At 40.2% G+C, this 13,926-nt stretch overlaps 1 protein-coding gene across 1 annotated transcript in view; it reads right to left on the reverse strand.

Annotated features, from left to right (window-relative positions):
- LOC133658568 (mitochondrial import inner membrane translocase subunit TIM50-like) overlaps positions 1-13,926 on the reverse strand; it is a 63,444-nt gene that overhangs the window by 47,027 nt on the left and 2,491 nt on the right. Inside the window, exons 2-3 of the mRNA XM_062060745.1 lie at positions 11,617-11,776; positions 936-967 (exon numbers count right to left, since the gene is read on the reverse strand). Coding sequence (XP_061916729.1) covers positions 936-967; positions 11,617-11,776 — 192 coding nt within the window. The remainder of the gene's footprint in view (positions 1-935; positions 968-11,616; positions 11,777-13,926) is intronic.

Below are 13,926 nucleotides of genomic sequence, written 5' to 3' on the forward strand. Positions count from 1 at the left end.
AGCAAAAATGCGTTTGAAGAACTCAGAGACAAGATAAAACACAAATAATATAAAGATAATACTTAAATGGGTTAAAAGTTAAGTATATCAAACAAACCTTTAACGAAGTGATCACTGCAAATTGGTGCGTTCGACTCTACTCCCTGGCTTTTCTCGTTGTTTTTTTGTAAAATCTTGCACTCTTTCGCCCTTCTTGGTTAGCTCTCGAGGAACTCTGAAGAAACTTTTATCCTTTTTGCGTTTTGAACGCCTAAAAAACGCACGCATAGGGCATTTTTTCTTTGCCCAGAACGCTATGACAACAGACGCTCGCTGGCCCAACACTTTAAGAGTCTCAATTATTTAATAAGCCGGACGTGACGTCAAGTGAATACAACCTATAAAAAGGAGCACACTTCTCCCTCACACTGGACGCTTCAAAGTGGGAGGAAGGACGCAGGAAGCTACTGACAAGTCCAAGGGTTCCTGAGACCAACAAAAGTCTCCTAGATGTGTGAGAAGTGTGCCCTTTGAAGTGCGGACTGCAAATAGCCGCCGTTAAAGTGCTGGAAGTGGGATAATTGTGTTCTTTGATGATTCTGACGGTCCCAAAGTCACAGCTACGACACACACAATAGCTCGGGGTGAGCATATGGACTGTATAAGAAACGACGCCATGTCGGCACGTCTGCGTGACAGAGGCTCACGTCACACATATGTGCCGTGGCCACGCGCTAGCGACAAAAGGAGCCTAAAAAAAAAGGTGAGATAAGTGTGCTCTTCGGCGGGCGTCAGTGAAGTGTGTCCCTTGCGCCGCTCACGTGACAGGAAGAGGATCTCCCCTGAACACTGGCTTGCGCCACATGTTAATGAAAGATGACCCCATTCACAGCCACATGCTGAAGTGTGCTGACTAGGTGTGTGTGTGTGTGCGCGTAATTGGGAGTAAATCCTACCTGGTTTCCTTGTTCGTCAACAGAATTGGTGCCTGAATAAGAAGAGAAAAAAAAAAAAGTGTGAATGCATTGAACTTTTTAAACTGTATGATAAAAATACATTAAAACGTTTTAAATGGGAAGCAGCTTTGATCACATTGGATGATGATGATTCTGATGCATAACATCTAAATGCAGGACAGGCCCCATGTCTAACCAATTATTTCTACTTTCTACTTCTGACAATCGTATGTAGAAGAGGACAGGTGTCAAGTAGAGCAACACCTGATCAGCACCTTCACATCAGCACCTTCACAATAAAACAATGGCACCAAGAGAAAATGGCTGCTTTGACATTATCTGATACAATATTTGTAGAGCTAAACTGTATTATTCAAATGGGTTTAGCCTTGAGGACACCAGCAGGAAATCAATCAGAAACTCGCTTCATCAAGTCAGTTGAAATGAACTCACATAAAAAGTACGAACATGTGATACTTGCTGCTGCATGCACATGCATGTGACTGCCTCCAGAACACACAATGATGACGTACAGTGTTGCAAGTCAAACCCAAACAAGCGGACAAACGTATAACGAGCATCCAAGAGCGCGGAGATGATCTTCCGGTATCTTCCAGGCGGTGACAAAGGAATAATCCACAAGTGCCATATATTCCAGAAAGGATCTCAAGCATATTCCGTTCAGAAATGCAAAAATGCAAGACTGTTATTCCAAGGTAGCGACGAAAGGACAAAGCCAGAAGAAAGAAGCGTGAGAGATGTCAAACATTTCCTGCAGCTGATGATTCCTCATTGGCTCACAATAATTCCTTCCCTGAAAAATGTATCATTAAATCCAAATGAGGTTTGTGGCTCGGGACAAAGAAATTGGAAACTGGTTGAATGACAGGAGATGAAAGTGTCACTCCGATGGCTTCCTGGACATTCCTCGAGCATCTGGAGTTTTTGAGATGAGAAACCTTTTTTTTCTGTTTGCAAACTAAAACGTGACAAATACACACTTGACTTTTCTGTCTGACACACTGGAGTAGTGGGACTCTACCGTCCAAACTCTGAATGCTGCTCACGCGGAGTGACAGCTGCAAGCTCCACCCACTTGGGGGCCGTCCTTCAGGCAGGAAAGCGGGCAATTGACCAACTACAACCCTTTGCTCTCCTGTCTCCCCATTGAATGAGGACTTTGTCATTCAGTACATGTCCATGCACTAAATCAGTCCGATTTCTCAAATAGTTTGGCTCTAAATAAGCCTCCTACAACCCATGGAAACCGATCGTGTTCGGTTTTTGAAAAGTCGGACTAACACACTTGCATTATGCGATTGAAAACCAGATCTCTCGAGTGGTTGTGTGCCGCCGGAGGGGACCCTTCATATCGCGCATGTGCCAGTCCGATATAAACCGGTAGCAGGTATCATTCAATAAAAACATAGCAACATTTGTAATGAAGAGCAGAGTATTTACTTGCTTCAGAAATTAAAAGAACAAAACATTTTGAAGTGAATCGATGAGAGAAAAGAAGAAACAGATTTATTTTAAAAAGTAGCTGAGGAAATGTAGAATGCCGGTTTAATTTGGACTCCCCAACCAAATACGAATGAGAGGAAAGAGAATGAAGCAGGTATATTAAAGCTGAATAATAAAGCGTACACAAACACTTTCACGCTGCGTTCGTGCTCTCCAAACTGATTACCAACAACTCTATATTTCAAATACCTGGCAAGGTAGTCCAGAACAATAGCAAACCTTCATCTGGAACAGTATCAGTCGGGGAAAGACCGATATTTTCCTTCGGATTTAAAACTCCTTCAATCAATCCACGGGTCCTTATGAATAAACTACGAGACATTCTCAAGTTTTGTTTCCATGATTCTCCGTCCAAAAATTCCTTTGAAACAACTCTCTCCCGCCAGTCTTTTTTGCTTCGGACCTGCATCCGCGCCGATACATTCTTGGTAGTTGCGTCATGTTTGTCATGCAATCTAAAAGATAATTTCTTTATGCGATCTGCTATTTTACATAAGAGACGTAATATTTCTAATCTGTGCCAATATTAATGCACACATCAAATACAATTGAGCTAAACTGTTGATTTGTAAGGAGCCGCAGATGCCTGATGTGACATAATAAGTCAACCGGAAAAGCAATACTTTTATCAGCACTAAAAGGAAATAAGCGCCCCCAGTGTACGGGAGGTACTGTACATGGCTTATGACCAATAGTCACTTTACAGAGTGTGCATGGAAACTGGGACTTCTCATATAGATGTGAAAACACAAACAAAAAAAACTATTTGAGACTAATTTAGTGCATGGAAACGTAGTGATTGCTTTGGATTTGACTACAAATGCACCCTCAACGTGAAGCTACGGTGGTTAGATTATCCCATAGAGCTCTGAAAGAATACGTATGAAGACAAAAAATTCAAAAAAGGTCTTCCTTCACCACTTACGCTACAAATTTTGCGACTTCACTCTTTTGCGTTCTTTTTTAAGTATATGCATTCAAAAATCACATCACAGTTCCTCACTGTTTCACTTTTCACTACGTCATATTAGGGCTGGACAATTAAACACATTTTAATTTGATTTCAATTTTGGCTCCTCACGATTATGAAAATATAGTAATAAAAAAAAACAATGAGTCGCGCAACGTGCATGCAAATTCCAGAGCTTGTGAAAGTGATACAGACGAGGAGCAAATGAATGAAAAAATATCAAGTCTACGAGAAGTTTGGGATGCCACCATGGTTGATATTTTTATTTCACACAGTCCTAGCAAAATCAATAATCACTTATCTAAATAGAAGAAGTAAGGCATATTATTTCCGCGTTTATGTAACCACGGACAGAGTCACATAATTGGCCAATAAAACAGAATGATATCAGAAAAATTGACATAAATATGAGTGAAATGTTATTGTGAAAAGAAGGAAAACATTTTGGGGAAAATAATATTTTCGGTAGTGTTAATTCATTCCACCCATTAAACCACCCGGATTAAAAACAAACGGAAAAACTTAAGTTTATTTGTTTTTATACTGGTATTGTTATTTAAATTGTATTGGTTTTGCTATTATTATTTTTAATTGTTGTGGTTTATTCGTTACAAATTTATATCCAGGTTTTTTTCCCCAACTATAATAAAAGGTGAGTTTTAGTGGTACAATAGATACTCATGTTTTCAAATCAACGAATAATCGTGTAGTTACGAATTAAGCACATTTTACGTATTTTTGTACTAAATTTAGTATTTCCAAACCTACAAAATGGTTAAATAAACTTAAAATGAAACTAACGTAACGTACAGTATTGCACAGCAGCTCATCATCGAACAAATTGCTATACTGTATTTTCACAGGTTAGTTGGTGGTTGTGTGTCCATGCGTTAGGAATGGGTATTGTTTACATTTTAACGAGGGCTGTCAAAGTTAAGGCGATAATAACGAGTTAATTAAAGTTTACTTTAACGGCACTAACTATTTTACCACCCAATTAACCTACCTTATGACTCGCAGTCCATACCATAGCTGTGGAAAAGCAGCGGTCTTACAATTAATGTTGAGTCACAGGAACAGATAGCGAGCAAAAATGCACAAAAAGAAAAGGCTCTCCCTTACTGAGGTTGCCAGATACGTAACCGAATCCAGGTCGATCGACTGGGATACTCCAAAGAACTTCTAACTTCCACAGCCTCTTACTAGGGGATGAGGTGCTGGGACCATAATAGCTGAATAGACAAGCGTTTTATCAATAACAAATCTCTAACCAACACATTTTACACAGAAATTAGCCTATTTTCAGGAAGACGTACGTGGTGTCTGCGTACAATATCACAACAAATGGCAATCATATGGTTATTGTCAGTACTATCAAAAAACAAAGACTAAAACAAACTACAAACAACGCCAGCAATGGTTTCCTGGTGAAAATAAGTAGAGCATGCTTAGCAGCCTAATGTACGCCCAAAACTAAAGAGGACACATTTTACCAAGGTATACCTACAGGCTACACGAATGAGGAATTCTTTTATCATGTGATTTGGCTGTCTCCATACGTTTCACATTGCCATGATGACAGCCGTGCTAATGTTGGAACCCATTTCCTCAGCGTATCAGCATATTGAGAACGAAATAGGCACTGACACGACCCATATCCACATAGGTTTTATTTGTCGAAAATATATTTTGCCCTGTCAGTTCGAATACACATCGCGTACAGGCTAACGACCGGGCTAGCATGCTAAGCATTACACTAGGAGCGAAGCACCATCACACTAAGCATTCGTTGCATGAACATACTAGCTTTGACATTGACCCGTCTCCGCTCGGGACGGTTTCCTGCTGGCCCCACTTAGGACTGGACTCTCGTTGATGTGTTGGATCCACTGTGGACTGGACTTTCACAATATTATGTCAGACCCACTCGACATCCATTGCTTTCGGTCTCCCCTAGAGGGGGGGTTACCCACATATGCGGTCCTCTCCAAGGTTTCTCATAGTCATTCACATCGACGCCCCGCTGGGGTGAGTTTTTCCTTGCCCGTATGTGGGCCCTGTACCGAGGATGTCGTTGTGGCTTGTGCAGCCCTTTGAGACACTTGTGATTTAGGGCTATAGAAATAAACATTGATTGATTGATGATTGAGCTTTGTTAGACAAGATCATAGACTGTATTGGACAATATAGTTTACATACGAAATGTCCATTTCCATTTATTACAAGTAATAAGAAAACGTAAATGTCTGATTTACCTATCAAGGTAAGTTTGGAGTCAGATGAAAAAATCTTCTCTGCCTTCAATCGTCTCCATCTTTCAAAAGCATCCCCGATACAAATCCTCGTTTTGTTCCTGGCTTTGTCATTATTGAGAATTGTAACGACGCCTTTTAGATTTACTAAGGTCTGACATGTTTAGTAACTTTACCAGTGGCAGTAGCTAGGCGAGGAGGGCGGTGCGTAACTGGCAACCTGGATGTGACACACTCACAGACTTTGTAATTGGTCAAACGATAGAGGGCGGGACATTGAAATTCAAATAACAAGATTTCGGGGCTGTAAATCTAATTTTGAAATGAGCATAACCTGGCTGAACTACTGTTATCAGTTATAGAGGTATTCGAAAATAACATTATTTATTAATGCCTTTTGAAATATCAGGCCATTTATTGATGACTTGACATGAAATGATTACATATGGCTACTTTAATTATGAGTTAAAGAGGAACTGCATTTTTTATGGAATTGTGCCTATTGTTCACAATCATGAGAAACCAGAAGACATTATTTTTTGCATTCTAACATAAAATTCTTCTTGTTCTAGGTGGCTAGCAATGCAGCTAATGGAAGCAATCAATTTTACCGCTAAATCACTTTAAAAATACATTCAAAAACTGTCAACAATATTTCACTTGCATTCCGTAACCTGTATATAAACCAAGCTATAGCGACATAGTTATTGGAAGAGCGAACAATGAGGAACTATTTTTCTAGTGTAGTAACACATCGTCATGCTTCAATATGAGCCATAAAAGCTAACTACAAAAAGAGATAAACTAGCGTCTACGTCAACACAAAACACGTTTGAGTTTGTATAAAAAACACTTCGATAGAACATGAATCTGTACTTACTGAAAAACATGAACAATCATATTACAGTATCTGTAAAGTATTATTTCATGTTTTGTTTGAATGCTTATTTGGGTAAGCATTCCATTTACGTCAAAATAGCATAGCTTCAAAATCCACATTTTGCAGCTTGGAGTCACTTTCCCCTTACTCTATCAGCTTCCGTCTGCTCCAACGTCTCACTCTTGCTTTGTGCTCGCTTCTAGAAGCAGTAGTTCATCCTCAGTATGTACAGCTTCAAAAAGATAGGGTTGTGAATTCTCATTGTCCAAAAATAGTTGTCTTTGTTGTTTGTTACCAAGTCTGCCATGATCAGAAAAGACTCACGTTTGTTTCCGGTAGTAGGAAACACAGTTGTTGACAGAAGTCAGAAGTGCGCTGCTATGGAAAAGGAAATCAATGCGCTCAAAAAAATATTACAATGATCAAAATATGGTAGATATTGTACATGGTAACTATTGTTATGAAAGTGTCTGTTACTCTATTATATATACACTTGCAGTGTGTATACAAAACGTTGATGGAGGGTTTTGAAGTTGTTTTAGAGGCTGCAACAATGACCTTCATTAGCCGTTTATCATCACCATTATCAGAATTAAGTATTCTATTTCTTTGACATAACTAATTTTAACCGATACTTGTACTAAATCAGTACTTTAAAAAAAGGTGTCAGTGCTTCAAACCAGTACTTAAACAAGATGGAAAACAGGCCCTTTTTTTTTTTTTTTAATAAAAACAACTTTCTTAATGAAATTTTGTACAGACTACTAAGTTAGATACCATATTTTCCGGACTATAAGGCTGACGTGAAATCCTTTTTTTCTCAAAACTTAACAGTGCACCTTGTAACCTGGTGCGCCTAATGTACAGAATAATTCTGGTTTTGCTTACCGACCTCAAAGCAATTTTTGTTAGTACATGTTGTAATGATAAGTTTGACCAGTAGATGGCAGTCAAACATAAGAGATATGTGTAGACTGCAATATGATGGCAATATGACTCAAGTAAACAACACCAACACTTTATATGTTCTATTGAAAATATAGAATATCACACGGCGCTCAAAAATGTATCAAAATGTTTTTAGTACGACTTTGGTAAGCTATGAAGCCGCACAGCTTGATGGATTGTCAGTGCATTAAACATAGGAGTATTATCATGGTGTGTGTATAAGGAAAGACATTATCTGGAGTTTTGTTTGGCAATATTATGCAAAAGCAACTTTTCTTATCTTCTGGTACCTGCTGATCTGTATTTGGGATCTGCATAAATCCTGAAAAATTGCGCGCTTCCGCCTTTGTAGCCGTAGTCGATAACATTCTTCTTTTTCTCTATCTTCTTGTTATGGGACATTCATCCTCCGCTGTTGCCATTTGTCATATAAAGTAGTGTAAAGTTCTTACTTATATCTGTCAGTAAACTCGTCATGAAAGCGCTAAAACATACCGGTGTAGTGAGTTTACAATATTCACCCAAGGAACTTTAGTTATTAGAGAGTTCCGGTCGGACGGTTTTTCACGGGACACACTTCCGACGTTGTTGTTGTTTCCGGATGAGGAGATGCTGCTCTGTTATTGATTTAAGTAAAGTCTGAATGTAATTAAAACAGTTAGCTCCATCTTTTGACACTTCTTCCACTCCGTCCTTGCACGCTACACCGCTACAACAAAGATGACGTGGAGAAGACGCTGCCGAAGGTGAGCCCCATAAATAAGACGGCACATCCTGAAGCGACTTTTAGAAAGCAGCTTGAAGATGATCTGTAAAACATAATCTATGCAACATCTTGACCAAAGAACCACCATTACATGTTATGTAGACCACAAGGAAGTCTTTTACATTTAGGCCATGTCTACACGAACACAGTGTGTTTCAAAAACACATATTTGGGGTTAAAACAATCTCCATCCACACAAGTGTAGTTTCAAAACTGCCTATGTCTACACACAAACGCATATACCTGCTGTCATGCACATTTTGTCCAATCAGAAGCCTGAAAAAAGCAGCAATAACTGACTTGGTGGAATTACACCTCATATTATGTTTATTTTGATCGACTTTAGACGTACAATGACATGTACAATATCTTTCAAACCAGCCTGGGAGCATTTTTAAAGAGTGAATGCACACCTGTGCTGCTGAAACCAAACACTCACATAATTATAACATGTTTAGCAACATAGTGATGTGCAGTGAAGTGTACATTATTTTTAAAATCAGCCCCACTAACGAGCCAAGGAAACCCATTTGCATGTTTAAGTGCCGATATAAAGCACATGGACGTGCGTGTGCAGCTGCAAAACTCTCATGGAATTTAAAGCATTTAATCATCGATATAGTGATATTGTACATGTGTAATAAAGTGTATTGTCTCTAACATCAGTACACACTACAAGGAGGACGCCCTATTGTCTTTATTCAGTTGCTTGTTTGCTTTTTACGCGAGAGCACGGTCGCGCCCGGCTCCATCTACAAAAATGGACACGACAAGTAAGTTAACTTTATGATTTGTTGTTAAACAAAGACTAAAAACATAATGTTGCACCTTTCTTATGACACAGAGCAAAAAGTCTTGCTTGTCAAAGTTGTCCCATCAGCTGGAGGTTTGACAGCGATCATATCCAAAACAGCTGACTGTCATTAGCCTGTCAGCAAAGCCCATTTTGATGTGTCTTTTTTATTAAAGGCCTACTGAAATTATTTTTTTAAATTTAAACGGGGCTAGCAGATCCATTCTATGTGTCATACTTGATCATTTCGCGATATTGCCATATTTTTGCTGAAAGGATTTAGTAGAGAACAATGACGATAAAGATCGCAACTTTTCGTATCTGATTAAAAAAAAGCCTTGCCCCTACCGGAAATAGCGTGACGTAGTCAATTGAAAGGCTCCTCACATTTTCCTATTGTTTTCAACGCAGCTAGAGCGATTCGGACTGAGAAAGCGACGATTACCCCATTAATTTGAGCGAGGATGAAAGATTCGTGGATGAGGAACGTTCGAGTGAAGTACTAGAATGCAGTGCAAGACATATCTTTTTTCGCTCTGACCGTAACTTAGGTACAAGGGCTCATTGGATTCCACACTCTCTCCTTTTTCTATTGTGGATCACGGATTTGTATTTTAAACCACCTCGGATACTATATCCTCTTGAAAATGAGAGTCGAGAACGCGAAATAGACATTCACAGTGACTTTTATCTCCACGACAATACATCGACGAAACACTTTAGCTACGGAGCTAACGTGATAGCATCGTGCTTAACTGCATATAGAAACAAAATAAATAAATCCCTGACTGGAAGGATAGACAGAAGATCAACAATGCTATTAAACCAGGGACATGTAAATACACGGTTAATGCTTTCCAGCCTGGCGAAGGTTAACAATGTTGTTGCTAACGACGCCATTGAAGCTAACTTAGCAACCGGACATCACAGAGCTATGCTAAAAACATTAGCTATCCACCTACGCCAGCCAGCCCTCATTTGCTCATCAACACCCGTGCTCACCTGCGTTCCAGCGATCGACGGTGCGACGGAGGACTTCACCCGATCACAGATGCGGTCGGCGAGACGGAGGAAGTTAAGGTGAGTTCGGCGGCTAACGCGTCTGCTATCCATCTCTGTCTTCCTGGTTGTGTTGCTGTAGTCCGCCGCTAATACACCGATCCCACCTAGAACTTTCTTCTTTGCAGTCTCCATTGTTCATTAAACAAATTGCAAAAGATTCACCAACACAGATGTCCAGAATACTGTGGAATTTTGAAATGAAAACAGAGCTTTTTTGTATTGTATTCAATGGGGTACCAATACTTCCGCATCAACTGATTCTGTCACGCGCATACGTCATCATATCTAGACGTTTTCAACCGGAAGTGTGGCGGGAAATTTAAAATTGCACTTTATAAGTTAACCCGGCCGTATTGGCATGTGTTGCAATGTTAAGATTTCATCATTGATATATAAACTATCAGACTGCGTGGTCGGTAGTAGTGGGTTTCAGTAGGCCTTTAATGTAGAGTAAAAATAGCTGCATGTTTACATTCAATCATACAGTAAGTCCTCTTATAGTGTGTTTAAAGGCAGCAAGGCAGTGTTGTTGAGCTTGGAAATGACAGCTCACAGCCGTGACGTCATCACAAGTCTCCGTTTGTGCGGTGTACACGCATACGCTAAGCAAAGACTTTTGGATCTCTACACTTTGGCCAGCCTTTGTAAAAGTCTGCGTTTTAAAACACAAAAGTATGCGTCTGCGTGTGCACAAGCGGCCTAAACGCAGAGATAAGTATGCGTTTATGAAGTATCTGTGTTCGTGTGGACATGGCCTTAGAAAAAATTAAAATAAATATGACTCCTTTAATGCGCCCTGTAATCCGTTGCGCCTTATATATGAAAAAAGATCGAAAATAGACCATTCATCGGCAGTGCTCCTTATAATCCGGTGCGCCCTGTGGGCCGGAAAATACGGTACTTTAATTATTTAAAATAAATAAGTAATACATTCAAAAATAGTACATTGTCATAATTATATTATATTCAATTATAAATTGGAATTCCTACTTTGCAAAAAATTCACAAATAGCGGAAGGGTCACAAACCAATTGACTACGATAAACGAGGCACAACTGTAATTAAAATGGTATGAGATTTGGTGTACCCCGCCTACCGCCCGAATGCAGCTGAGATAGGCTACAGCACCCCCCGCGACCCCGAAAAGGACAAGCGGTAGAAAATGGATGGATGGAGATTTCAAAACAAAACATATCCTACACATTGCAGCTAAATCTGCTGCACCAAACGATGTCCTAGACTCTTGTCAAAGTATTTTTTTGGCCTTGAAAGGTTTGCTAACATAACAGCATGTCAGCGGACAGCAATCTCGTTGGTCAATTCGCAGCACACACTTTTAACCACAAAATGGTGCAATTTTTCATTCTCATGTCATTGAAACAAACGAAGAACCAGACTCAGTCGGCACATTGTCGCACTGTAGCCCCGCCCCGCCGTCGCTCCTTCAAAGTCACGGCAGTAAGACAAGATGGTCAAGTCCACTCACCAAATAAGTAGATGACGCTGACGGCCCCGCCTAGGCCCATGAGTCCAGCCAACCTAAACACAATCTTCTTGGCGTAGGCTGTGTTCTCCTTCTGCTTCTTGTCCCCCCCAGCCTGCTCTCCATCGCCCTCAGCTTTACCTGCCTCAGGGGGAGGCTGGCCCTACATGACAGAAGGTGGTAAACACAGGTCAGCTCACAAATATGTTGCAGAAACAAGCTGTCACTGGACGCTAGGAAATATTGAACGCTGGTTATCAAAAAATAGTAGGGGTGTAACGGTACGTGTTTTTGTATTGAACCGTTTCGGTACAGGGGTTCCGTTTCGGTTCGGAGGTGTACCGAACGAGTTTCCACACGGACATATTAAGTAGCGTAACGTAAGTTGTGTAAACAATGCACACCGAGGCACAACACACGGCATGCTATCAGCTAACGGGCTACGATAGACTGACCATACGTCCTCTTTTCACCGGACATGTCCTCTTTTGCGGAGCTGTCAGGGCGGAGTTTCTTAAATGCCTTAAATGTCCGGCATTTTGAGTTAGGGTTGCGTGTATTTTCAATGTACGTTCAGGGTTAAGAAGGGGTTAAAAACAAAACAAATTGTGCGCGCAGCAGCATTGGTGAGGGAGGGGCAGAGACAGAGAGAGCGAGAGAGTTATGATAAACGCGCCTGCGTCGCCAGGCTCTGCTTTTTATCCATAGATTTATCAGATTTGATTTTTTATCATCTATAGCAGGGGTGTCAAAAGTGTGCCCCGGAGGCCATTTGCGGCCCACAGCTAATGTTTTAAAGGCCCACGGCACATTCTAAAAATACTATTAAAATAAACAAAAACATAACAAAAGTGAAATAAAAAAGTTTAAAGGTTAAATGTAATTTAGAAAAAGTTGCAATGTTGACTAATAAAACAAAGCTGTTTTGGGGGTTTTTTCAAACTGTCATTGCTCAAAACATAATATTGAATCAAAATCTATGTTATTATGAATTATTGACCTATATGGCCCTAGTGTGTGAATGTGAGTGTGAATGTTGTCTGTCTATCTGTGTTGGCCCTGCGATGAGGTGGCGACTTGTCCAGGGTGTACCCCGCCTTCCGCCCGATTGTAGCTGAGATAGGCTCCAGCGCCCCCCGTGACCCCAAAAGGGATAAGCGGTAGAAAATGGATGGATGGAAATAACCCAAAAATGTATATTTTGTTGTTTTCTTACTCCGAAAATGAACCGAACCGTGACCTCTAAACCGAGGTAAATACCGAACCAAAATGTTTGTGTACCGTTACACCCCTAAAAATAGCTGAATGTCATGTGATAAGATTTAAAAGATTCAACTGGGCCTGGGCCGAAAATCGATAATTAAATTAAGAGACGATAAATTTAAATTAAGTCGGTAAGTTTTCCAGCGTCGATAAATCGTCATGTGTATGCTTCAAGAGCATCCACGCTTTTCTTCAGTTTCAGCAACTACTCACGTTTGTGCCATAGCGGAATGAAAAGGAGGCAAATTATCTTGTCTTCATTCCATGGCCCGCTAGCATCACACAGTGCAACTAGTTATCATGTAGCAGCGAACAAGGACAAAATGATCACAAAACCAAATGCCGCAAGATGAGCCTATCAACACAGAGGAGACAGTTTGCCGAATGTGCGCAAACACAACAGACCTGCACTCCCGCTTGTAACCCAATCACCCGGCAGTCCACACACACTTTGGGTTTGGTGAACAAGCCAGGTCAGTGTAAACAAAACAGTGGAAAATAGTGTCCGTTCACAGAAAGTGGGGTTAATTAAGTACATCGCCAAAGACATGCTGACATTTGATACAGTTATAAAACTTGCATTTTTAAAAAGTGCTGTCAACGTTTGACAGACATGTCATGTTGTCATGTCATGTCCGTGTTTCTCGCTCCGAATCTGCCAAACTTTATTTTGTTTTGCAAATGACCTGTTAATACATCTGTTTATACTCTAGTGTAGTGTTGTCCTGATATCCAATATTTTGGTACCGGTACCAAAATGTATTTTGATACTTTTCTGTACTTTTCTAAATAAAGGGCACCACAAAAAATTGCATTATTGGCTTTATTTTAACCAAAAATATTATGTTACATTAAACATATGTTTTTTATTGCAAGTTTGTCCTTAAATAAAATAGTGAACATACAAGACAACTAGTATTTTAGTAGTAAGTAAACAAACAAAGGCTCCTAATTAGTCTGCTGACATATGCAGTAACATCCATCCATCCATTTTCTACCGCTTATTCCCTTCGGGATCGCGGGGGGCGCTGGAGCCTATCTCAGCTACAA

Source organism: Entelurus aequoreus, linkage group LG10 (genome assembly GCF_033978785.1).
Source record: "Entelurus aequoreus isolate RoL-2023_Sb linkage group LG10, RoL_Eaeq_v1.1, whole genome shotgun sequence".
NCBI lineage: Eukaryota > Metazoa > Chordata > Actinopteri > Syngnathiformes > Syngnathidae > Entelurus > Entelurus aequoreus.